Source organism: Rousettus aegyptiacus, unplaced genomic scaffold (genome assembly GCF_014176215.1).
Source record: "Rousettus aegyptiacus isolate mRouAeg1 unplaced genomic scaffold, mRouAeg1.p scaffold_m13_p_12, whole genome shotgun sequence".
Taxonomy (NCBI): Eukaryota; Metazoa; Chordata; class Mammalia; order Chiroptera; family Pteropodidae; genus Rousettus; species Rousettus aegyptiacus.
In genome coordinates, this window is record NW_023416287.1 from 17,173,852 (window position 1) to 17,199,273 (window position 25,422).

Here is a 25,422-nt window from a genome sequence, read left to right on the forward strand (position 1 = left end):
GGGGGTTGGGGACCCCGCCACAGAGCACATTACTGGGGCGTTTGGAGTGTGGCTGTGCTTCAGCTGGTGTTCGTGTCTGGGCTGGTAGAGGGAGGCGCTCTGGACCGCTTGTTTGTTAAATTAGAGGTGGTGAGGGGACTGTGGTCATGCAGGCATGTCCTTATTCTTAGGAGTGGTGTGGTGTATATGGAGACGAAATAGCATAGTGTATGCTGCTTACTCTCAAATGGCTGAAAAAAGTTTATCTGAAGGGCATAATGCAAATATGGCAAAATGTCGACAATTGGTGATTCTGGGTAAAGGACAGGGTGTGGTGCTCATTATATTACTCTTTCAACTCGGGACAGGGGATCCCTCCGCTGCTGTGCCAGCAGGGCTGGGGGCGGGGCCAGATTCTGCACATCAGGTGCTTCCCTCCCCTCTACGAAGATGCAGGGAGAGCAGGCTCTCTCCCTATGACCCTCACCTAACCTTCAACGCCCTCTGTTGCTGCAGCAGAAATACTCAGGCTCAGGCTCGGAAGGGTAACAGTCCACACCCTGGTCCCACAAGGCCCGTCGGGGCAGAGCTGGGATGCTAGCAGGATAGGGGCTCTTAAGTTCAGCCTAGCCACCTCCTGTGTTCAGTCACACCTGTGTCTGGCTTAGCGCCCAAGACAACCAAAAATCTCTTCATGTCCCCCTCAGCCTGGTCACAGGGAAGAGACAGGCCCAGGAAGAGCCACCATGGTCAGTGGGCACTCAGCTGCCACTAACAGGGTTCAGAGATGAGAGCAAGCTGCCCCAAGAGCAGGGGAGTCTGACCCACAGGGTTGGGGTGAGCTCTGAGGGGCCCCACTGGGGAAGGGTAGGCAGCTAAACAAAATCCTGGGGAAGGCGGTTCTTTGCATCCCCTGGCCTGAGGTCACTCGGAGGAAGCCAGGTGTCTGCAGCTCAGTTGGGCCAAGAACTTTCTAAAAAGGGCATGTTGTTACCACATGGCATTGGAACCTCCTGTTCCTTCTGCCTAGAATGCAGTTTCTCCCCTGCACGCCACCGCCATCCACCAAAGCTGGTTAATCCTCACGTCCTCCCGGCTTGACAAGAAGGCTCCTGCCCAGACCAGGTTAGGTGGTGCTGTCAGGGTTCCCACGGCCTCCCCGTGCTGTCTCGTCTTTTCTACCACCTTGTGTAGACTCGAACTCATCTATGACGTGTTCGGTGTCGGTCTCCCCCACCAGAGCATGGGCTCTCAACGACCTGCAGGCGCCGGGTCTGGTGGAGCAGCTGCTCAGGAGGTGCGCTCGGCGCATGCGCCTGTCAGGGCGGCTGCTGGAGTGGGTCCGGAGGGCCCGGTCCCAGGAGGCACGCGGAGTCGGGGTCGGTCAGTGAGGGCAGCCCGTCTTGGCTCCTGTACAGCAGCCATTAAGCATTTATTTCTCAGAGGAAGTTGGTAAGGTAGATGTTGCACACGTTTTCCACGTGAGGGAACCGAGAGCTTAGTTTTCTTGCCCAGGATCACAGAGCTGGTGTGTGATGGAGCTGGGATGGCGGTCTGCGCTCCAGTCAGCCTGTCCCATAGCGCTGCCATTTGGAAAGGGTCTGGGTCGGTCTCCGGGACAGTCCACTCCACATGCCTCACCCCAGCCGGACCCTTCCCACCGCAATAACACCATGAGCCCTTGGTACACGTTACCTCATTTATTCTCACAACATGCCTGTGAGGTAGGGAGGGGCAGGGACTGTCCCCACTTTACAGAGGAGGAAGTTGAGGCACACAGAGGTCAAGTGACTTGCCCAAGGTCACAGACGGCGGCCAAGCTGGAATGGGGCCCAGAGCAGGCCCTTGGTTCACCTGGGGCCCCCTGCAGCAAGTGCCCGACGCGAGGACTCTCCAGTGCTGTAGTCTGTACAGAGCAGAGCAGCCCTCGTGCACTGAGCTCGCTGCGGGCTGGGCCTCGCCCTCCCACTGCCCTCCCCGCCCTGCAGGCCCCGGGCCATTGCAGCTCAGGGCTTAGGACACCCTGGGAGTGGGGCTGGGGGGCAGGGGAGAGGAGGGTGGTTGGGGTCAAAAAAACAGAACAGAACAGAAAACCCAGAGGCTGGGCAGGTGGGAGACCAAAAAAAGGGGGCTGCTTACACACAAGGTATATATTTTTACACACACTTGTACACACACCTAGATATAGTACATGTAAAAATATATGCTATTCACACACCCGCCTCCTGCCAGGTGCCCCGAGAGCCAGCGGTGGCGCTGGTGGGCAAGGGTGAGCAGATGGGCGTTTGTTAAATATACACTCTAAGGTCTATGTGCATATGTACACATACGTATAGACACAGCCGCCCGCCCCTCGGGTACTGTACACAGGCTCAACCAGGGACAGACAAATGGGGCCCCTCTCTCTCGAGTGCCCCCTGCAAGTCACTCTGAGTCATACATTTTGCTGAAGGAAGAAGGGGCTGGAGAGAAGAAAAAGGCGGGAGTCTGGAGTGTGATTACTGGCTTTTAGCTCACGTTCCCCCAGAGCCTGAACCCTCATCCTTCCCTGGAGGTGCATCGCCAGCCTGACCCTGCCTAGGGCTGGCGAATCTCAGGGGAGGGCTGTTTCTGCTGAGAGGAACCTCCATCTGTGTGTGTGCATGTGTGTGACTGTGTGTGAGCACTTGGCGGGGGAGGGGAGGTATGTCCAACGCTCTGTCCTCTGGGATCTCAACCACAAAAGGGGCTGAGAACCAGAAAGCCGGCAGCCAGGATGGTGACCCCTGTGTGAGCTCTGAAGGGAAAAGAGAAACATAAGAATGAAAACTCCGAGGTCAGAGCGGGGGTAGCCGGGAGGAGAAGGACGGACATGGCAGGTGCCCAAGGCTCCCCTTGGGCTGTCGTCGTCTTGTAAACAAGCTAGTTTAAGTTCTCGTTAGAACAAGTAAAAAGACCGCAGTCTGGAGGCTGGGCCGGGCAAGCGCCGAAGTCCATCTACCTAGTCCACCACGGCCAGCAAGAGGAAAAAAAAGAGTTTGGTGTTTTTGTTGACTTTTTATGTGAAGTCTTCATAACCTAAAGCTGGGAGGGACCCAAAAAAGCCAAATTGTGAGCCCTTGTATGCGTCAATTTGAAAGTTGGCTCAGGGTCTCTAGATAGAATAACCATACTAAAGGTTGAAAAAATTTTTGTTCCATTTGCATTTAGCTTGTGTGATTTTTAAATGACTTAAAATTATTTGCTTCCTGGTCTCAGAGCCGGGTCTGGGCCTCGGGGACATAAATCTCGATGCTGTCCGCACTCTCTGTGGCTGAGTTCTGCCTCACAGAAGCTGCCCGCTTGGCTGCCAGGAGTCTCTTGCGGGCCTCCTGACGCTGCTTGTCGCCAGCGTCGGAGGCCTTGTCGCGGCTCACCGCTGGCTTGGATTTGGCTGGCTTCTTTGGGACTGGAGGGGGTGGTTTCTTCTCTTCCTTTAGTGAGACATTGAGGAGGGAAGAAAAATAAAGGTGCCACCTTTTGTGTGGCACTACCACCCACTGCTGGCAGCTGGAGTCTCTGCCCCAGCCTCCCTGCATCGGGCACAAGCAACACACATTTGGAATCAAGAAGCCACAAGAAGCAATGATAGTGGGAATAGCACAAGGCATAGGAGCAAAAAGCAAGCTCAGAATGTTCTAGCAGGAAGGGATGGTCAGATCACCTGTTCCCACCCCAGCCTTGAACCATTAGGAGACCAGGCAGGAACAAGCCTGAGTCACACAGCCCAGTCAGACCCTACAACTCCCAGCTCACATTTCACATGCTATTCTAGGGGATCAGAACTTACAAGGCCCACAGTCTAGTAACAATGACCAGAGGGGTCACTGGGCGCCCATTTTACAGAAAGAAGCCTGGGCCTCAGGGAGGAGGCTGGCCCCCATATACTCCTGGAAGTGTGGCTCCAGGAGAAGGACCATTTTTCTGCCTCAAGAGTCCCCACAGCCATGTCTACACTTGTGCTTGACGCTGTGGGCATGTCTCCCAGGAGCCCCATTTTCTGAACATGCAGGGCAGGGTGGCATGCTTCAGAGGGGCAGCTTTCACTACAAAGAGCGAGCGGCATGCCAGACGAGTGCCGAGCATGGACCCCGCGCACTGATGGATGTGAGCCCCCAGCTCAAAGACGACACACGGAGAAGGGAGCCAAGCAGCACTGACCGATGTGGGCAGCGTTATTGCCGACCAGGAATTTGTCCCTGGACTTCCCCTCCGCACTGCTCCATGCTCACCTTCCTCTTCTCGGGGGTCTCCACCAGCTGCCAGCTGTTGGCCTTGAGGTGGTAGAGTTCATCAAACTTCATGCTGATGTCCTCGATGGACAGCTGTAGCAGGTCCCAGAACCCTGCCAGGTCCTGGGCTGTTGGACGTGGGTTGGCGTCAGGGTTCTGCGGGGCAGAAAGGGATCAATGGGGCAAGCCAGGCAGAGACTGGTCCTACAGGCCCTGGTGGGGGCCCCCTGAGGCCTAGTCTTGCTCCCCTCTTCCCAGGGTTAGTATCTGCATGAGTGAATGAAATCAGTTCCTGGTCACTGCCAGCCCTGATGGTGGGATCTTTGGGAGGAAGAGTCCCTGCACATACATGGGGGACCGAGACCTGTGCCACCACTGTTCTCATTTTACAGGAAGGAAACAGAAGTTCCTGGCCGCGGTCTTGCAGTGAGGCAGGGAGGAGCCAGCATTCCTCCCGGGCAGGTACAATGATGGAATCCATGTGGTCTCCCCTCATTCTGTCCTCTGACAACACATTCCTCCTCATGACTTCCCGAGACAAACACTGCCATTTTCTTCCACCCCGGCTAGTTGGAGAGAGGCCTCCACACTCCCAGCAGGTAGGGGTGGGGGAGAAGGAAAGCCACCAAACCTAGTGGTGGTAGTTTTTAATTTTTTACCTTGGTGGTTGTCTTCTTAGATACAGGATGTTTTGTATAAATAAAGCAGACCTAACTGATCTTTAACTTACATTGACTGACCATCCCTTCCTGCTCACTTTTCTAGTTCAGAAGGTATTGGCTACCTGAAAGGACCATTCCCGGCCTCTTTCCAATGCCATAAGGAGGCAGCACCTTCTCCATGTTACAGAGGAGTTCCAGAGGCTCAGAGGGGCTAATCCAGCTGGGGGATCTAGCAGGCAGCCAAAGGCCCCGCTCTGGAGGAAGGAGAATCACACTCACCAAGTTTTGTTCACAGAGGCCCCGGAACTGCTGGAATTTCTGAGACATCAGTAGTTGGGCACTGCCCACAGCACTGAGGACTTTTCCTAAGACTGAGAAAGTAGAATAAGACTGAGCAGCGCGTATCGTTTGCTGGGGTGGAGGCAGTCATAGCTTTCGTCTTCCCACCCCACCTGAGGATGCCATCATTTGGTGACGGCAGTTGGTCTTCATTTTATATATTAATCCGTTCTCATTGTGAAAACTGCAAACAATAAAGTGACTCCATCCCCTAGTTCCTAATGACATTTTGTGCACTAAGTTTGAAAACTCAGTTTAAAAGGAAGAAATTTCCAGAAAAATGTAAATTATTCTTCAAAGAGAAATAGAAAATCTGTTTAGATTAATACTTTTTAAAAAACTTAAAATCTTCCCAGAAAAATGAACCAGGCCTATTTAGTTTTACAGGTGAGGTTTTTATAGAAAACTTTCAAAGAACAGATGATCCCTATCTACAAACTCTTTCAGAGAGTAAACAAAGAACATGACACAATTTCAAGAGCCCTAAGAGCAGGTAAGACATGACAGGAATAGGTCACTTTCATTTTGAACATAAATGTAAGTCTTCTTAAGTTATAAAACAAGTAGAACTGAACAGAAGAATTAATCAGGAGATATTTAACTAGGAATACAGGTTGATCTTTTAGTGTGAGTTCCAGTTTTAAAATGGTGGCAAAGGAAGTACTATCTCCCATTCCCCCCAGAAAGCCCCAAAATGCACATCGTCTCACAGAACTCTGGACCACAGTGTGAGGAAGACTGCCACATGCAATGACAGCCACACAAGGAGGGTTCTGGGGCTTGAAGATCTCAGGTCAAGGTGTTAGTTTTTGAGTTCTCCAAAGTAGCACATCTCGAAGGGAGAGGCCCACAGTCTCTCCCTTGACATACGAAGGACTCCAGCATCCTGAACCTGGTTTGGCAGCAAGGACGAGGGGTGGGGAGGCACGGCATTGTAAGCAGCCCTGAAGTTGCCTGGGGAGAAGACAAGGCTGAGGGCACACAGCACTTGTCTGTCCCACAATGATCTACTGACAAGAGCTCATCAAAGAAGAATGTCACCTCATTAAAAAATTAGTAATTAAAAAGGAATCAACACAGGAGGTTAAACAGATACTACAGGAACAGCAAATGGCAGATGAACATTCACCAGAAAATTGTGGCCAGGGAAGAGATGAAAAGTGTGACATTTAGCCATGGAAATGTAAAACAGTGGTTCAAAGCAGAGATGGAGGTGCCCCAAAAACAGACAGACGCAGGACAATGGGAGATAACACATGAGCTCCGGATCTAGTGCAAGAGAAAAAGCAGGTCATCACGGACACAAGGGAAGCAGCAAGAAGAATAAAACCCGATGAAAACTAGAAAAGACAAGGTAAATATAAGTGTAAAAGCTCCTGGTTCAAAATGCTTAAACTGCTTGATTAACAAACATCTTTTGAAATGAATAACTAAGCTGCTGGGAATAAAATGAGTCCCCTGTCTTCCCCTGCATCCCCTAAAGTAGGTAGTGCGGATATGTGCCTGGGTTGGTCAAAAGGAGAGAGAGAATAAAAGGAAAAGTATCTCCCGAGAATTCCTAACCATAAGACTGCTCTTGGGTACTTTATTTTTTAAGAAATAAAAGCAGCAACTAAATGTACTGAAGAGACGATCAAAAAGAAAGTGACTAAGAGGCATGGAAGAGAGAGGGGAAGACTATCAGAGTTCTAAAAGAAGAGAACATAAATCACTATTTAGAATTTTCCAGAATTGGCCGACACCAGTCCTCAGATTCAGGAATCTAAATGAATCCCAAGTAATTCACATTTATTTACAGTAAAGTCAAAGAGAAACTCTTAGGAAGCAACCAAGGAGCAAGCAAAGATTACTGCCAAAGGAATGAATTAAACAGCAAACTTCTCAACTACAGCGATGGATGGCAACTGAACATGGTGCCGAGAGAAAAGTGTTATCTTAGAATTCTACCCGCAGAGTAACTATCCTTCAAGAATGAGTGTGAATGGAGAAAGGACAGTCTTTTCAACAAATGGTGCTGGGAAAACCAGATATCCCCATGCAAAAGAATGAAGTTGGACTCTCACCTTATACTATATAAAATAACTCAGAATAGATCAAAGACCTAAAAAGTAACCTAAAACCGTAAAACTCTTAGATGAAAACATAGGAGCAAATCTTAATGACTTTGGATTTGGCAGTAGTTTCTTAAACAAGATACCAAAAGCACAGGCAACAAAAGAAAAAAGATGAATTTCACTTCACGAAAACTGAAAACTTTTATGCATAAAAATATACTGTAAAGAAAATGTAAACAACCCACAGAATGGGAAAATTATTTGCAAATCATATATCTGATAAAGAATATCCAGACAATATAAAGAATGCTGAATCAACAAAAAAGACAATCCAGTTTTAAAATGGGCAAGAACTTGATTAGCTATTTCTCCAAAGATCTACAAATGGTCAGTAAGCATGTTCAGCATCATCAGTCATGAAGGAAGTGCAAATCAAAACCAAAAGGAAACACCACTTTAACCCTATTAAGATGACTATTATAAAAACACCAACCGGAAAAAAAAAAAACAAAAAACCCCACCCCCCCAGAAAACAAAAAGCATTGGCAAAGATGAGAGAAAACTGAAATTCTGTGCATTGCTGGTAGGAATATAAAACGGTGCAGCTGCTGTGGGAAAGTTTGGTGGTTCCTCTAAAAGTTAAACATACAGTTACCATAAAACTAAGCAAACCCATTCCTAGGTCCATAGTGACTTAAATACTCACATGCCAATATTCATAGCAGCATTATTCACGACACAGGTGAAAACAATCCAAGTGCCCATCAATAGGTGAATGAATGAATAAAATGTGGTAAAACACACAATGGAGTATTACTCAGCCATAAAAAGGAATGAAGTTCTAATATATGCTAGCTACAACATGGATGAAACTTGAAAACATGATGCTAAGTGATAGAAGCCAGACAAAAAAGGCCACACAGTATATGATTCCACTTACATGAATTACCTAGAATAGGCAAATGCAAGTAGACAGAAAGTACATCAGAAGTTACTAGGGGCTGTGGGTAAGGAATGGGAATGAGGAGTTACTGCTGGATAGGTACAGAGTTTCTGGGGTAATGAAAGAGTTTGAGAATTATATAGTGGTGATAGGTGCAAAACATTGTTAATGTAATTAATGTCGCTAAACTGTACGTTTAAAAATGATTAAAATGCCAATTTTATGTTATATATATTTTGCCACAGTTAAATAATTTTAAAAAGGCAGAAAAGAGACAAAGTACAGAATAAAATATATTAATCCAAATATATTAGTAATTACGGTCTTTACAAATGAACCAAATTTCCAATGTTATAAATGAAAAAATGGAAACGGTAAACCTGGTAAATACTAAAACAACACCACAAAAGAATTCTGGTATAGTTATACTAATATAAGAATGGACTATGCCAAAAGTAGAAATAAAAAGGGGCACTAAATATTGATAAAAAGTTCAATTCACCTGGAAATTTAAAACAATTCTTAACTCATAGGTATTTAATAACAGTTTCAATAGGTATTTAATAACATAGTTTCAAATGTGTAAAGCAAAAAGTAACACACTATAAAAAGAGACTGACAAATCTATCACCAGAGAGGAAGATCTTAACATACTTTTTCTGAGTAGCTAACAGGTAAAACTGACCAAAAAAATCAGGTCAGAGAATATTTGATTCACTTAACAAACTTGATTCAAAAGATATAACACAGAACGCTATACCCCTAGCTCTAAAATAAACTTTCTTTTCACACGCTTATGGAACAGTCACCAATACCGACCACACTCTCGGCTGTACTGTACAGTACATCTCAACAAATCTCGAACTGGGCATCATGCAGATCATGATTTCTGACATTGATATAATTAGGTTAGAAATTAGTAGTGGAAACATAATAAACCCATTATAGTTAAAAACAAACAAAAAAATACACTTCTAAATAGCCCATTGGTCCAAGAAATCAGAGTGGAAGTTGGAAATATTTTATATCCTGTTATATATCGCTAAAGTAGTACTTAAAAGAGAAATCCACAGTTTTAAAACTCATTTTTAAAAAGGACAGACTGAAAAGCAAATGAGTTAAGTTTCCAATTTAAGACATTAGTAAAGGAACAATACGACTAACCCCAAAAGAGAAGAAATTAATAAAGTAATAAACCAACATATAATAAAAGATTAATAAAATTAAGAAGCCCTGCCAGACCATAATATAAAGGAGACAGGGTACAAATAAAAGAGATTAGGAATGCAAAAGGGCCAGATGATATAACCATACTGGAAAAGGTATTTTAAAAAAAGAGTTTTACAGAACTGTGAAGTAAAAGTTCATTTTCTTCTTAAACAAAAGAAGATATGAATAGAGGAAACATCCCAGAGTCTTTTTATGAAGCTAGATAATCTTGATACTACAACAGGATAAGGATGAGCAAGGAAAATTACCAATTTCTCACGAAGGCAGAATTATTAAATCAGATATTAATACATCAAGTCCAACAATGTACTAAAATGATGCTATATCATAATTCAGCTGGGTTTATTCTGGCAATACAAGACTGACTCAACTTAAGAAAATTCTAATGACCTCTGATTTGGGCAGTGAAAAACCAGTTAGTATCAGACAAACTGAGCCTCCTACCACTAAATACCAAAACAACAAAAAATCTCTTTCAAGGCATTAAAAATTATCAAAGCAACCAGAATCTGAGCGGCTAAGATCCCAGTGAGAAGGAAACAATATTCAGGCATGTCTGATACTCTGTACTGCTTTTACCCCAAGGCATCTATCTCCCAGCTTATAAGCAGCATAAGGCTGAGAGGCTTAGAAGCCAAGCAGAAAGTGGTGGTTAAAAGGCTGAGCAGAGCTTGTGCAAGTTTCATGGGGATAGGAAGACCAAAATTGGAATTCAGAGCGACAAAAGCAAACAGGACTTAAGGGAAGTGCTTTAAGCTGAGCAAAGCTTCCAACTTTCTGAAGATGTGGGAGAAAAATGAGCTCAGGGTCTGCTGAGAAGGGGCTTAGAAATACTGCAGGCTCTCACTGGGATTCCTTGAAGAGTGCACACTAGGGTAAGGGCAAACTAGAAATGGACAGCCGTCACTAAAAGCCGGCTTTGAATCCGTTAAAAGTTTTACCAGAACATCTCTGGTATACTGTGTCTGGCCCTATTCTGCCTGCAAGAAACAAGCACATGTTTTCTTGATGAATAGAAAATGATCCTGAGCTTCAATTTATTTCTGTGGTTTTCAAATAGGGTTTCTAGCACTGAATAAAAATTACCAAGCTTAGCAGGAGATAGGACCAAATGGACTGCACACCAAAAGAGAAAAATACAGAAAAAAGAAAAAACCTACAGGGGCTGTAGATTAACTAGAGTTATTGGACAAGGGCTTTATTATAACTCTGAATACATCTGAGAAGATATATGACAAGAATCTATCAAGAATCAAATGGAAATTCTAGAACTAAAATATAGTAATTGAAATTAAGACCAAAATAGATGGGTTTAATAGATTAGTCACAGCTGAACTATACAGTAATCCAACAGGAAATACCAAGACTGAGGCTTGAGGAGGAAAAATAAAAAGTACAGAAAAAAGAATGAAGAAACCTAAGACCTGGCAGGCTAACCTGTGTAATTGGAGTTCATGAGGAGAAGAAATACAATGGAGCAGAAATATGTGGACATAATGATCAACTTTTCTGAAACTGATGGATGTTATTAAAGCCAGAGATTCGAGAAACCCTGTGAACGTCAAGCTGGAAAAAATACAAAGGAAACCATACCAAGATATCCCAGTAAAACTGGTAAAACTTAAACACAGGAGAAAAGTCTTAAAAGCAAAGGAAGAAAAACTTATTCTTCAAAGGAGCAGCAGGAAGACTGACAGCTGACTTTTCAATAGAAAGGGTGGGAGCCAGAACATAGTCAAAAACATATTTATAAAGTGTTGAAAGAAGCTCAGTACTAACCTAGAATTTCATACGTAGCAAAAATACTATTCAAAAAAGAAAAATACAGACATTTTAAGATAAATATTGCATTAAATACTAAAGAGAGTTCTTTAGGCAGAAAGAAAGCGATCTTGCGAAATAAAGGAGTGAAGGGTAACAACGGGTAAGTATGTGGGTAAAGCTAAGTAAATATTGATTGTGTAAAACAAAAATCCTTGTGGCAGTTAGAATATAAATAGAACTAAACTACTTCACAGCGATAGTACAGTGAGGTAGTTGAACTGCACTACTGGGCAATAAAAGTGTTCTAAGGTCTTTGCCTCATCTGTGAAATAGTAAAGGTACTAATTTAGATTAGTCTTTACAAAGTAAAGGATGCAGGTTAGTAGTTCATACTTAATCTTTAGATTAAGTACTGAAAGAATAATAAGCTAATATGAAAAAAGTGTAAATACTTGATCAAGGCAAGAAAGAAAAATCTATTAATAAAATTTATCACATTACTAGTTTTAAAAAGGGAAGCCACTTGATTATCTAAATATAGTCCAAAAATTCCATTAAAAACTTTTCTTAACCAGAATAAGAGTTATCAACAACAAACCTACAGTAAATACCATACTCAATGATACAATTTATTATTTATGGATAAAAATAAGAATGTAGCAAGGTTTCCAGATATAAGATCAATATAAAAGAGCATTTCATTCACTAATGATAGAAAATGCAATAACAAAAAACACCAATTATATCCCTTTAGAATTAAAATACTAACAAATCTTTTAAAAATATGTAAAGTTTTTAATATTGAAAAAATTTAAATGTAATTGAAAGACACTAAAGAAAACCTAAGTAATGGAGACATGTAATTACTCAATTCATAAAGATGTACATTTTCCCTCAAATCAATCTACAGATTTAATGTAATACCAATCAGAATGTCAACATGGAACTTGAAAAGTTGATTCCAAAATTTATGTGGAAGAGCAAAGAGCCAATTAATTAGCCAAACCATTCTTGAAGAATGAAGTTGGGGAAACTTGTCCTTCCAATTATCAAGATTCATTATATGTTTATAACAAAGAAGAAAATATGATCTGGGCCTAGGGATAGATTAATAAACAGAATAGAAAGCTCAGAAACAGGGCAACATATATAGGAAACTTGCTATTTGTCAGAGCTATATTACATATCAGTAGGATAAGGATGAATGTTTTAACACATAATTATCCTATAAGAAAAAATTAACATGGACCCTTATCTCACTCTATGCAGACAAATCAGTTTCAAGCCATCAAGGACTTAAAATGTGGAAGATGAAACTTGAAAACTGTTACAAGAAAACAGTTAAGTATCTTTTTGACTTTAGGAGGATAGATTTTCTTAAGATACAGAAAAAAGCACAAACCATAAAGGAAAAGACTGATAAATTTAACTACATTAAAATTAATAATATCTACTCATTGAAAAGATGCCATAAAGAAAGTGAAAAGACAAGTCACAAACTGGGAGAAGGTTACAATACATGTAACAATTAGAACTTCCTTTCTTGAGAAGCTGAGAGCTGCTCATAAGTTTTTTTTTGTTTTGTTTCGTTTTTGTATTTTTATTTGAAGGACAAAGTTGGAGGACTCACATTTCCCAATTTCAAAATATATTACAAAGCTCTAGTAATCATGACAGTGTGGTAATGGCATAAGTATACACATGTTCATCCATGCAACGGAATAGAAGCGAGAGTCAAGAAGTAAATTCTTACATGATTTTTGACAAGGATACCAAGACCAGTCAATGGGGAAAGAATAGCCTAGCAAATGGTGCTGGGACAATTGAATATACAAAGGTGAAAATTCATTCAAAGCGAATCACAGGCTTCAATATAACAGCTAAAACTGTAAAACTCTTAGAAGTAAACAGGAGTAAATCTTCATGACCCTGTATTAGGCAATAGTTTCATAGATTTGACACCTAAAGCACTGCCATCCAAAGAAAAAACTAAACAGATGTCACTAAAATCAAATGTTTGTGTTTCGAAGAATACCTAAGAGCTGAAAAGTGGAAACAACTTGGTGAATGGATAAGCCAAATGCAATACACCCATACCATGGAATATTATTCAGCAATAAAAAGGGCTTAAGTACTGACAACATGCTACGACATGGAAAAACCTCAAAAACATTACGTTAAGTGAAAGAAGTAAACCGCAAGAGGTTACACATTGCATGACTCCATTTATATAAAATATCCAGAACAGGCAAATCCATAGAGAATAAAGTAGACTAGTGTTTTCCTAGGGCTGAGGGATGGGGAGAGATATCGGCAAGGAATGACAGACTAAATAGGTACAAGGATTCTTTTTGGGGTGATGAAAATGTTCTAAAGTTAGGTAGCAGCGATGGTTGCACAAACCTGTGAATATACTAAAAACCACTGAATTGTATAAAGGGGTGAATTTTATGGTTTGTAAATTATATCTCGATGCTGTTGTAAAAAATTGTTCGCAACCGAAAACCAGAAACAATTCAAATGCCCATGAGTGGAATGGATAAAGCAACAGTATATTTATACAGTGGAATGCTACACGTGAATGAAAAGAATGAACTACAGGTACAGGCATTAACATGGGTGAATCTCAAAAACCATGTTGAATAAAATTAAGCAAATCTCAGAAAAATATATACACTATGCTTTGATGAATATAAATTTCAAAAACAGGCAAAATGATCTATTTCTTAGGGACACAGACATGTGTTACAAATATTTAAAAAAGTAAAGGTATAATTAATACAAAATTCAAGAGTGTGCTTACTGCTATGGCAGAAAGGTGATATCACTGAACTTCAAAGATACTGGTAACATTCTATTCTATAAACTAGGTAGTGGGTACATGAATGTTCTTTTTATTATGTTTCTTTACATTGTCTATTCTTTGCATGTATTTCGCAGTAAAAATAAAGGTTAATAAGAATAAGGGCAAAATAAAGATTTTCAGATAAACACGGAGTTAATAACAACTCTCAGGTACTCATTAAAGAAAGTTCTAAAGGATATACTCGGCAAAGATGATCCAAAGAGGAAGAGATGAGTTATAAGGAAGAGTGAGCAAAGAAAATAATAAACATATAGATAAATCTAAATAAATAACTATAAAATAATTATCATATAGGCATATAATAAATTGAAAATCAAAATAATTATTTGTGGGGTTTAACTAGATAAATCATACTTAAGGTCTTTTGTTGTTTGGGAGAAAGGTAAAGATGTTGAGTAATAATGTTAAATTTTAAGGGTTAAAAGAATAGAAATATGGTGTATAACTTCTGTGGCAGAGCCAGCTAGTTCTCAATATTTGTTTCTCCTCCTCTCTCAGAAATAGAACCTGTTTTTCCTTCCTGTCAAATCACAACTCTACTCAGATGAAGTAAAAACACAGAAATTTCTTAGGCGCATAATGTGAATTTTCCAGGATGAAGTACTGTCAGATGGAAAATCTGAGCCATGGTATGTAAAATATTAGAATGGTGTGACAAGTTACATTAGAATCAGAATAAGGACTTGTGTTGTTAGTATCATGTCACATCTCTGTAATGTGCACACTCTGAGTACTAAGCACAGCAGAGGCTTCTGAAAATAAGTGATTTGTGGGGACCTTCGATTTTTAACTGCACATGTAGCAGCCTGGAATCAAGCATTTCCTAGGCTCCCTTGCTATGAGATATAAGTAGCTGTATGTGTAAATTCTGGTCAAAGGGGTAGAAGTGATGTGTGGGGCCAGCTTGCTCTTTTTCTGCTACTGGTTCCTTTGCTGGCTGGAATGCTGCTGGGATTCTGGGATTCCAGCAGCCACTTTGAATAATGAGAAGACCTGTACACAGAAGCCAATTATGACATAAATCCTCAAGAAAAAAGGAAGTCTGGGGCTCTGGCTTTACTATTGTGGACATTCTTGAACTTGAAATAAACAGTCTTGTTCAAATCACTCTTTTTAAAAATTTTATAGGCAAACCTAATCCTAACTAAAACACCCTCAAAACTAGTAAAGGGAATGGGGTAGAGGGATGTTTAATCCAAAAGAAGGCAAAAAGAAAGAGAGGGAAAAAAGAAACCTTAAAAATGTAGGACAAATACCACAAAATAATAGGGTAAGAATAAACCCCCATATATAGAAATATCATTGTAAATGGACTACACTGTCTACTTAAATAAAAATCAACAGATCGGACAAAACATAAAATCCAGGTATATGCTAATGATACGAGACATGATTATAAGGACTGAAAGGTTGAAAGTAAAAGGATGGATAGAGGTATTACATCAGAAAAACCCTAACCAAAAGAAAGCTGGAACAGCAATACTCCTAACACATAAAATAAGACTTTAAGGCAAAACACAAATATACATCTGGAAAAATAGAGCAAGTGAATCACTGGGAATATTACAATTCTAAACCTGATGCAACTAAGATATCTTCAGAACAATATAAAGCAAAATTTGACATGATTTTAAGGAGAAATGGACAAACTGTCTTATAAAAAGTGTGATACACATTCCCTAAACACAACACAATTACATCGGAAACAAATAAAAGCAAGCTTATCTTTTGCATGAACATGCCCCTGCCCGACTCTCTGCAGCCGCATCTCTGGTTCTGCACTCTTCTGGATGACCATTTCAGATCTCTGCGCAAACCTCCGGAGCCGCCTCCCACTTTCTCACTCGGCAGATGATACCCATTTGAGAAAGTTGATTCTTCCTGAAACTCTTGCTCAGTTGGGTTCCAGTTGCCTTTTTTTTTTTTTTTTTTTTACCTCACTGGTCACTCTTCTCTTCCCACCATGAAGTTTTAAGTGTCTTAGGGCTCAACCTTGCATTGTGTCTCTTCTCTACTCATTTTTACCTCATTTCCGGCCTTATCTATACTGATAACTCCCAAATGTAATCTTTGGCCTGGACCTTTCCTCAGACTCATATCCAACTGCCTGCTTGACTTCGCCACTCGATACCTAACGTTGTGATACCTGACTTTTCTCCTGATACTTGCACTAGTCTTTCCTCTCTCATCACCAAGTTCATCCTTTTCTTCACTCAGACCCCAAACCATTTTTGACTCCTTTCACTTATTGCACATCGAATCCATCTGGAAATCCTGCTCTACTTTCAGAATATATCCAGAATCTGACCCATCCCATAAATGCTCCAAGGCTGCCACCATCTTCTCTGACCCGGATTGTAGTTACTTTCTCCTGACTCTACTCCCGACTTCCACTTGTGCCTCTCTCCCTACTTTCTTTTGCATAGAGAAACCAGATAAATCCTTTAAAAAAGAATGTCAAGTAGCAGCACTCAGAGCTCTTCTGGGAGTAAAAGTCAAGGCTTTAATAACACCTCTGAGGCCCTCTGTGATCCGGGGTACCACTCTGACTTGATCTCCACCTCTGTCCTCCTGCTCATGTCAAACACTTGCCCCCGACAGGGGTTCTCTGCTCCCGCCGTTAGCTCTGATCTCCACATCTCTAAGACCTCTCTCTCCCTTCCTTCGGGTTTCTGCTCCAAGATCACCTTATCAAGCGGGCCTTCCCTGACCGCCCTGTATTTTCTCTGTCGCACGTGAAATCATCTTATATATTATATGTTGACTTGTTTGATTATTTTCTGTTTTTTTCCCATGAGAATGTAAGCTCCATGATGGCAGGGGGCTTTGTTTTGTCCACTGTTAAAACCCAGAAGCTAGAACAGTGCCTGGCATGTGGTACTCAGTCACTGTTCACTAAATGAATCAAGGGCAGGACTAGGGGAGGGATGCCGCTTTCTCTCCATTATTCCCCAGTGTTGTGAAGCTCTTGCAGTTTGACAAGATATGCGTGAGATACAGTAAGATTAGAGACACAAAACTGCCATACTAGTGAACAATATGATTATTTATGATGCAAATCCAAGAGAACTGAGTTATATAAGGTTCCTGGACACAAGGATCAAACATCATTTCTATCTACTAGCAATAATTAATTGGAATATACAAATACTTTTTAAAAAGATCCATTTTACTATCAAAACAAAAACTATACAGTACCAAGGACTAAACCTAATAAAAATGTGTAAGACCTTCATAAAGAAATTAATCAAAGTTGAATAGAAGGATATGAGATCTGAATAAATGGAGATACAAACTTTATTTATAGGTAAGAAGGCTCAAATCTTTTACAGGTATCAGTTCTTCCTAAATTAATCTATAAACTATTTTCAGTCAACATCGCAGCAAAATTTTTCTGAGGAACTTGATGTACTAATTCTAAAATTAGTCTTGGAAGAATGAAGATGTAAGTAAAATTTTCTTTTTTAGACAAAAACAAGGAAGAAGGATTCAATCTACTACATGCCAAGGCATGTTACAAAAAGCTATGGTAATTAAAAGCTGTATTAACACAGAAATAGACCAAAGTGCCGCAGAACAGAATAGTGCCCAGAAACACACCCCTGCATATGTGGAAATCTGGCAGAGGTTATGACACGGTAGTATTACTAATCGGTGAGGAATGTAGAGACTTTAATAACTAGTGTTGTGACAGCTGGTTTTCCACATGGAAAAAAATGTGTTCCTAGAATGTACAAATATAGACTGCAGATGGATCAAACACCTATATATATGAAAAAAACAAAACAAAACAAAACCCAGAACTTTGAAACCATGAAAAAATCTCTATGCCACTGGGACACAGAAGGTGTCTTTAAGACTCAAAGAGGCATTCAATACAGCAAGAAGATAGAACAATTATAAACATACATACCTAATGACAGACCATCCAAATATACGAAAACAAAAGCTGACAGAATTGAAGGGAGATATAGACAGCTCTCCAATAGTTGGAGACTTCAATACTCCATTAACAATAATGGACTTAAGCAACACAATAAACCAACTAGATCTAACAGACACATACAGAACACTCTATCCAACAATAATAGAATACACATTCTTCTCAGTGTACATGGGACATTTTCCAGGACAGACCATATTGTAGGCCACGAACTAAGTCTCAACTGGTTTTTAAAAAGATGGCTATCACACAAAATATATTCTCTGACCACAACGGGATGAAGTCAGAAATCAGTAACAAAAGGAAAACTGGAAAATTCACAAAATTGTGGAAATTAACACACTTTTAAACAACCAGTGGATCAAAGAACAAATCACAAGGGAAATGAAAAAATACTTAGAGACTAATGAAAACAAAAACACAACATACCAAACCAATGGGTAACAGTAAAATCAGTGCTATGGGGATAATTTACAGCTATAAATGCTAACATTAAAAAACAAGAAAGACATTCTTTTGGCTAAGATCAAGTGTAAAAAAAAAAATTCAAATCAATAACCTAACCTTACTACTTAAAGAACTATAAAGAGAACAAACAACCCAAAGTTAGCAGAAATAGTAAATAATAAAAATTAGGACAGAGATAAATGAAATAGAAAACAGAAAAATAGGGGGATAAAAAACAATGAAACCAAACATTGTTTCTTCAAAAAGATCCAATAAAACTGACAAACCTTTAGCTAGCCGGACTAAGAAAAAGATTCAAATTGCTAAAATCGGAAATGAAAGTGAGGATATTACTACCAATTCCACAAGAATAAGGACTATAAGAGAGTACTATGAACAACTGTATGCCAATGAATTGTATAACTTAGATGAAATGGACACATTTCTAGAAACAAAAGCTTCTAATTCTAAATCACAAAGAAACAGAAAATCCAAATAGACCTGTAACTAGTAAGGAGACTGAATTAGTAATCAAAAAAAATCTCCCAACAAAGGAAAGCCCTAGACCTGATGGTTTCACTGGAGAATTCTGCCAAACATTTAAAGAACTAACACTAATCCTTTTCCATCCTCAAAACCTGAAGAGGGAATACTTCCTAAGTCATTCTTATAAATCAGCATTACCCTGATTCCAAAGCCAGGCAAAGACACCACAAGAAAACTACAGACCAATATTCCTCCTCATGAATACTGAAGCAAAAATCCTCAACAAAATGCTAATAAACAGAATTCAGCAGCATACAAAATCTCATGATAAAGTGAGATTTATTCCAACACAAGGATGGTTCAACATAATGAACACTGATCGATGTAATATGCCACATCAACAGAATGAAGGGGAAAAACCCACATCATCATCTAAACTGATGCAGAAAAAGCATTTGACACGTTTTCATGATAAAAACACACAACGAACTAGCAACAGAAAGAAACTACCTCAATATAACAAAAGCCATATATGAAAAACTCACAGTGAATTATCACATGCAATAGTGAAAGGCTGAAAGTGTTTTCTCTAAGGTAAGGGACATAGAAAGGATGCCTGCTTTCACTTTTATTCAACATAGTACTACTGGAAACTAGCCGGAACAGCTTGGCAAGAAAACAAAAATAAATGCATCTGAAATGGAAAAGGAAAAAGTAAAATTATTTTTGTTTGAAAATGATATGATCTTATTATAAAAAACCGAAGACTCCACAAAAAACAGTTAGAGCTAATAAACAAATTCAGTTAGATAGCAGGATATAGAATTAACACGTAAAAATCAGTTGCATTTCTAATAATTAAAAAAATATTTTCATTTACAATAGCACCAAAAAGATATTTAGGAATTAACTAAGGAGGTGAAAGACTTGCACAATTAAAACTACAAAATACTACTGAAATAAAGAAGAAATAAACAGAAACCATGTTCACAGACAGGAAGACTTAAATGTTAAAATGCAAATACTTCCTCAAGTGGTCTCAGAGTCAATGTGATCCCTATCAAAATCCCAATGACTTTTTTCCAGATATAGAAAAATCCATCCCTATAATTCATATGGACTCTCAAGGGACCTTGAATATCCAAAACAATCTTGAGAAAGAAGAACAGAGTTGTAGGATTTGTACTTCCTTATTTCAAAACTTACTATAAAACCCCAGTAATCAAAACAGTATGGTATTGGCATAAAAACAAACAGATCAATGGAATAGAGCCCAGAAATAAACCCTCACATATATGGCCAAATGATTTTTTCCCTCCTCCCTCCCACTCTGGCCAAATGATTTTTGACAAGGGGCCAAGACCAATAAGGAAAGGAGAGTCTTTTCAACAAATGGTGCTGGAAAAAATGTGATATCCACTTGCAAAAGAATGAAATTGGACTCTTATCTAACACCATATACAAAAATTAACTCGAAATGGATCCAGGACCTAAATAGAAGACCTACAACAGTAAAAGTCTTACGAGAAAACATAGGAAGGACAAAAGCTTTATGACGTTGGATTTGGCAATGATTTCTTGGATATGACATCAAAGGCATGGGCAACAAAGAAAAAACAGACAAATTAGACTTCATGAAATTTTAAAATTTTGTGCATTGGAAGACACTATCAATAGAATAAAAAGGCAATCCACAGAATGGGAGGAAATATTTCCAAATCACTTATTTGATAAGGAATTAATACTCATAATATATAGAGAACTCCTAAAACTCAACAACAAAAAACAACTCGATTCAAATATGGGCAAAGGATTTGAATAGACATTTCTCCAAAGAAGATATACGAATGACCAACAAGCACATGAAAAGATGCTTAACATCACTAATGATTAGGAAATGCAAATAAAAACTGAGATACCACCTCACACCCATTAGGATGACTACTAAAAAAAAAAAAAAAAAAAAAAAACGAAAAAACCCCAAACAGAAAAGTATTAGTGATGTAGTGATGCAGAGAATGTAAAGGATATAGAGGAACAGGAACCTTGTTTACTGTTGATGGGAATGTAAAATGGTGTAGCTGCTATGGAAAACAGTATGGTGGTTTCTAAAAAAAAATACATAAATTCAAAATAGAGTTACTCTCTGATCCAGCAATTCCACACTGGGTATACCTAAAAGAATTAAAAGCAGGGACCTGAACAGATATTTGAACATCCATGTCCATAGCAGCATTATTCACAGTTGGGCTGGAAGTAACCCAAGTGTCCACTGACAGGTGAATGGATAAGCAAAATGTGTTATGTACATACAAACAATGGAATGTTATTCAGCCTTAAATAGGGAGGAAATTCTGCAATATTCTACAACACAGAAGAAGCTTGAGGATATTACACTAAGTGAAATAAACCAATCACAGAAAGACAAATACTGTATGATTCCACTTATATGAGGCACTTAAGTCAAAATCATACAAAGTAGAATGGTGGTTGCCAGGGCCTGTGGGGGAGGGGGAATGGGGAGTTACTGTTTAATGGGTATAGAGTTTCAGTTCTACAACATGAAAGGTCTTAGGGGATTGGATGATGGTGATGGTTGTACACAATATGAATGTAACACCTCTGAACTGTATCTTTAAATGGTAAAGACGGCAAATGTGTATTTTACTACAATAAAAAAAAATTTTAAGCCACAAAACAAAAGATTAATAGATATGAATCTATTAAAATTAAAATCGTAGTGATAAAAACATTAATTTTAAAAGCCAAGCAATAGTATGAAAGAAAATACTGCCCTCTAGAGAAACTAGAGGATTGTTTTTTGAAGATTCTGAAGGATTCCAGAGAAGATACTGCCATTTCAATGTCTTCTCCTGAAGAAAGGACCAGTTTGTCACCTCGTCACCCTAGAGCAGGATATCCTCAAACTTAGCTGGGCAACAAACCACTTTAATGTTAGCAGTACCTGTCACCTTGTCACTGGCAGAAATCGCAGATAACTTCATTTTCATATCACATTACAGATGTCATAGTTGTCTTGAAATATTTACTGTCATCACTACTTTGAAATTGTAGCAGTTAGGCTGACTGCTAGATCTTACTTAATGCCGTAACAAAGAAGTGCGCATTACTGTATCACAAATTTAATATTTTGATAACTGTATATTAGTGTAATTGGTTTCCTTTGTTATCTTGATGTTATTTTTTTAATCCCCCCCACCCCCACTTACTCCCCTGACCTATGGATGTTGCTGTCTCCCCTTAAGAACTGGATCTCTGAAGGTGGGGCATCTCCTGCCACGCGCTCGCGACATGCTCCCAGGGCCTGGCACACCAGGAGTATGGGCCGTGGCTCCGCTGGGGCTTGAACCCAGGACTTTCTGTGTGTAAAGCAGACGTGCTAACCACTACTCTATGGAACCACACTTATCTTTATGTAATTTTTACTTTGTTATTTAAAACCAGTTTTTTGAGGTGTCGATCAAAGCCTACCTTTCAACAAACCCTGCCCTCATAGAGCTACCAATTAGCTTCTCAGTCGCTCAAACTTTTTATCCTAATTTTAATTTTTAACATATGGTCATAACTTAAAAATTAAGTGGAAGCACAGCAACAGAAAAAAAAAAAACAGAAAAACTGAACTTAATCACAATTAAAAATTTTTGTGCTTCAAAGGCTACTATCAAGAAAGTGCAAAGTCAACCTACAGAATGGGAGAAGACATTTACAAATCATATATCTGATTAGGGCCTATTATCTAGAATATATAAAGAACTCTTACTACTCAACAACAGAAAGACAAACAACCCAATTAAAAATGGGCAAAAGATTTGAATAGATATTTCCCTAAAGAAGACATCCAAATAAACAATTAAAATATGAAACAATGCTCAGCACTGGTAGTTAGGGAAATGCAAATCAATATGACAATGACCTATTACGTTGGCTGTAATTTCTTAAGGAAAATGTAAATAACTGTTAGCGAGGATGCGGAGAAATTGTTACCACTATGTAACACAGTTTGGAGATTCCTCAAAAAAACTAGACACAGATTACCAATATGACCCAGCAATTCTACTCCTAGGTGTATACAACAAAGAACTAAAAACAGGGAATAAAACAGATACTTGTCTGCCAATGTTCACTGCAGCATTATTCACGGCCACCAAAAGATGGAAATAACCCAACTGTTCAACAGATGAATGTATGGACAAACAAAATGTGATATCTACATACATAAATACAGTGAAAATATTATTCAGCCATAAAAAGCAATGAAGTTCTGAGATATGCTACATAAAAGGACAAACGCTGTAACATCCCACCTACATGAAACATCTAATATAGGCAAAAAGTAGATGACAGGTTACCAGGGGCTGGGTGGCAGGGGAGGAGGGAGTTATTGCTTAATGGGTACAGAACTTCCATTCAGGATGATGAAAAATTTTTGGAAATAAATATTGGTGATACGCAACACTGTGAATGTAACTGATGCTACTATTATAAACTTAAAAGTGGTTAAGATGGCAATTTTGTCATATACGCTTTACTACAAAAAAAAAATGAAAAAAGTTAAACACAATTACAAGTAATTAGCAATTCCACTCCTAGATATATACTCAAGAGTTGAACAAAGTGTTATTCCTAATGGCTTTTGTTCCACTATTAAAAAGTTTTGATCTCGATGTTTAAATGATGATGTCTTCATCTTTGATGTTATTACTATATATTACTAACATACCAGCACGTTACCATGACTTTTGCTATTTTTATTGTTTTATTATAGTTAACTTTTGGGAACTCCAAAATTAAGTTTTATTTTCGCTTAAAGCATAAAATTAAAAAACAAGTGGAACCACTTGGCTTGCAACAAAAGCAAGAATCTCCTGCTTCGCCCTTCTTACTCCTGAGTCAGTTGCCTTACTTTTTAAATATGATTAAACAACCAAGGATCAGGGAACATTCCAGGAAAGCCTCCAACCCAAAGACAGATAGAAAAAGACACCTAAAGGAAACAAGAAACAACACAGGGTCAAGTGAAAAGTTAAAAATATATATGTAAGTCTCAGGTAGGAGAAGATACTCTATCCATCCCTAAAACAGGACAAAAAATTATGAAAAGAGAACAAAATAAGAAAGAACTCTCATATGGCTGGCCATAGTAAAAATCTGATGGATAGAGTCTGAAGATAAAGTCAAGAAAACCTCCCTATAGATTTCTCCAAAAAAACACGTGCATCATTAACCATTGGGGAAATGCAAATCAAAACCACAATGAGATAATACTTTACACTCACTATGATGGCTATAATCAAAAAGACCAATAATTGTAAGTGTTGGTTAGGAAGTAGAGAAATTAGAACCCTCATATACTGATGGTGGGAATGTAAATGGTGTAGCTACTGTGGAAAACAGGCAGGTTCCTCAAAAAGTTAAATATAGTTACCAAATGACACATCAATTCTCCTCCTAAGTATGTATCCAAAAGAAATGAGTCTATGTCCACACAAAAACTTGTACTCAAATGTTTACAGCAACATTACACTAGCCAAAATAGAAACAACCTAAATGTCCATCAACAGATGAGTATATAAATAAAATGTAGTATATCTATAAGATGGAATTATTCAGCAATAAGAAATAAAGTACTGACACATGCTACAATATGGATGAAACTCAAAAACTATGCAAAGCAAAAGAAGTCAGACGCAAAAGACCACATACTGTATGATTCCATTTATATAAATGTCCAGAACAGGCAAATTCACAGAGACAGAATTAATGGTAGTAGTGATGGTTGCACAAAGCCGTGAGTGTACTAACTGCCACTGAATTGTACACTTTCAAAGGGTGAATTTTATGGCATGTGAATTATATCTCAATAAAGTTGGCATAACATGGAAAAAAAAAAAAAGAAAAAAATTCTTCCAGAAAGAGACAACAAAAAGACAGATACTAGGAAGAAAAGATCAGAGAGACTCAGGATTAACACAGTAGGTCCAACATCAGAATGACAGAAATTTCAGAGAGAGAAGACAGAAAAAAACGGAAGTGAGGAAATTATTTTAAAAAGTTAACGCAAGACTATTCTCAGAAATGGAAGACCTGAGTCTCCACATAGAAATGGCCTATTCACTACTGGCACAATAAATGGACAAAGATTCATTCCATGGCACAGCACTGAGAATTTTCCCAAGAGAAGTAAACAAGATCTTAACAGCTTCCAAAGGATAAAAAAAAACCAACAAAGGACTGAGGACTGGAATGGCATCTAACTTGTTAGCACAAGTAATGGAAGCTAACACAATACAGCCTTTACGATTGAGGGAAAACTACTTTCAACCTTATTTTATATTTACATATAAATTGTGTATACATATACATTTTTATATATAAATAATTTTTATTTATTATTTTTAGCTTTATACTCAGCCAACCTATGTGAGGTCTGAATTAAGA

At 39.3% G+C, this 25,422-nt stretch overlaps 1 protein-coding gene and 1 long non-coding RNA gene across 12 annotated transcripts in view; one reads left to right on the top strand and one right to left on the bottom strand.

Annotated features, from left to right (window-relative positions):
* LOC107512614 overlaps positions 1–5,444 on the top strand; it is a 41,647-nt gene extending 36,203 nt beyond the window's left edge. Inside the window, exons 4-5 of one of the 4 annotated variants that reach the window (XR_001597342.2) lie at positions 4,622–4,828; positions 5,000–5,444. This is a non-coding gene — a long non-coding RNA (uncharacterized LOC107512614). Of the gene's footprint in view, positions 1–4,621 lie in introns of all 4 variants that reach the window. The other 3 variants (XR_001597339.2, XR_001597340.2, XR_004953617.1) reach the window with 3 other exon arrangements.
* The window catches only part of DLGAP4 (DLG associated protein 4), a 176,712-nt gene continuing 152,954 nt past the window's right edge, over positions 1,665–25,422 (bottom strand). For 6 of the 8 annotated variants that reach the window (XM_016148334.2, XM_036229442.1, XM_016148336.2 and 3 more), the window contains 3 exons: positions 5,171–5,262; positions 4,230–4,385; positions 1,665–3,431 (listed from right to left, as the gene is read on the bottom strand). In XM_016148334.2, the coding sequence (XP_016003820.2) occupies positions 3,213–3,431; positions 4,230–4,385; positions 5,171–5,262 (467 nt within the window). In that variant the 3' untranslated portion in view covers positions 1,665–3,212. Of the gene's footprint in view, positions 3,432–4,158; positions 4,386–5,170; positions 5,263–25,422 lie in introns of all 8 variants that reach the window. The other 2 variants (XM_036229445.1, XM_036229444.1) reach the window with 2 other exon arrangements.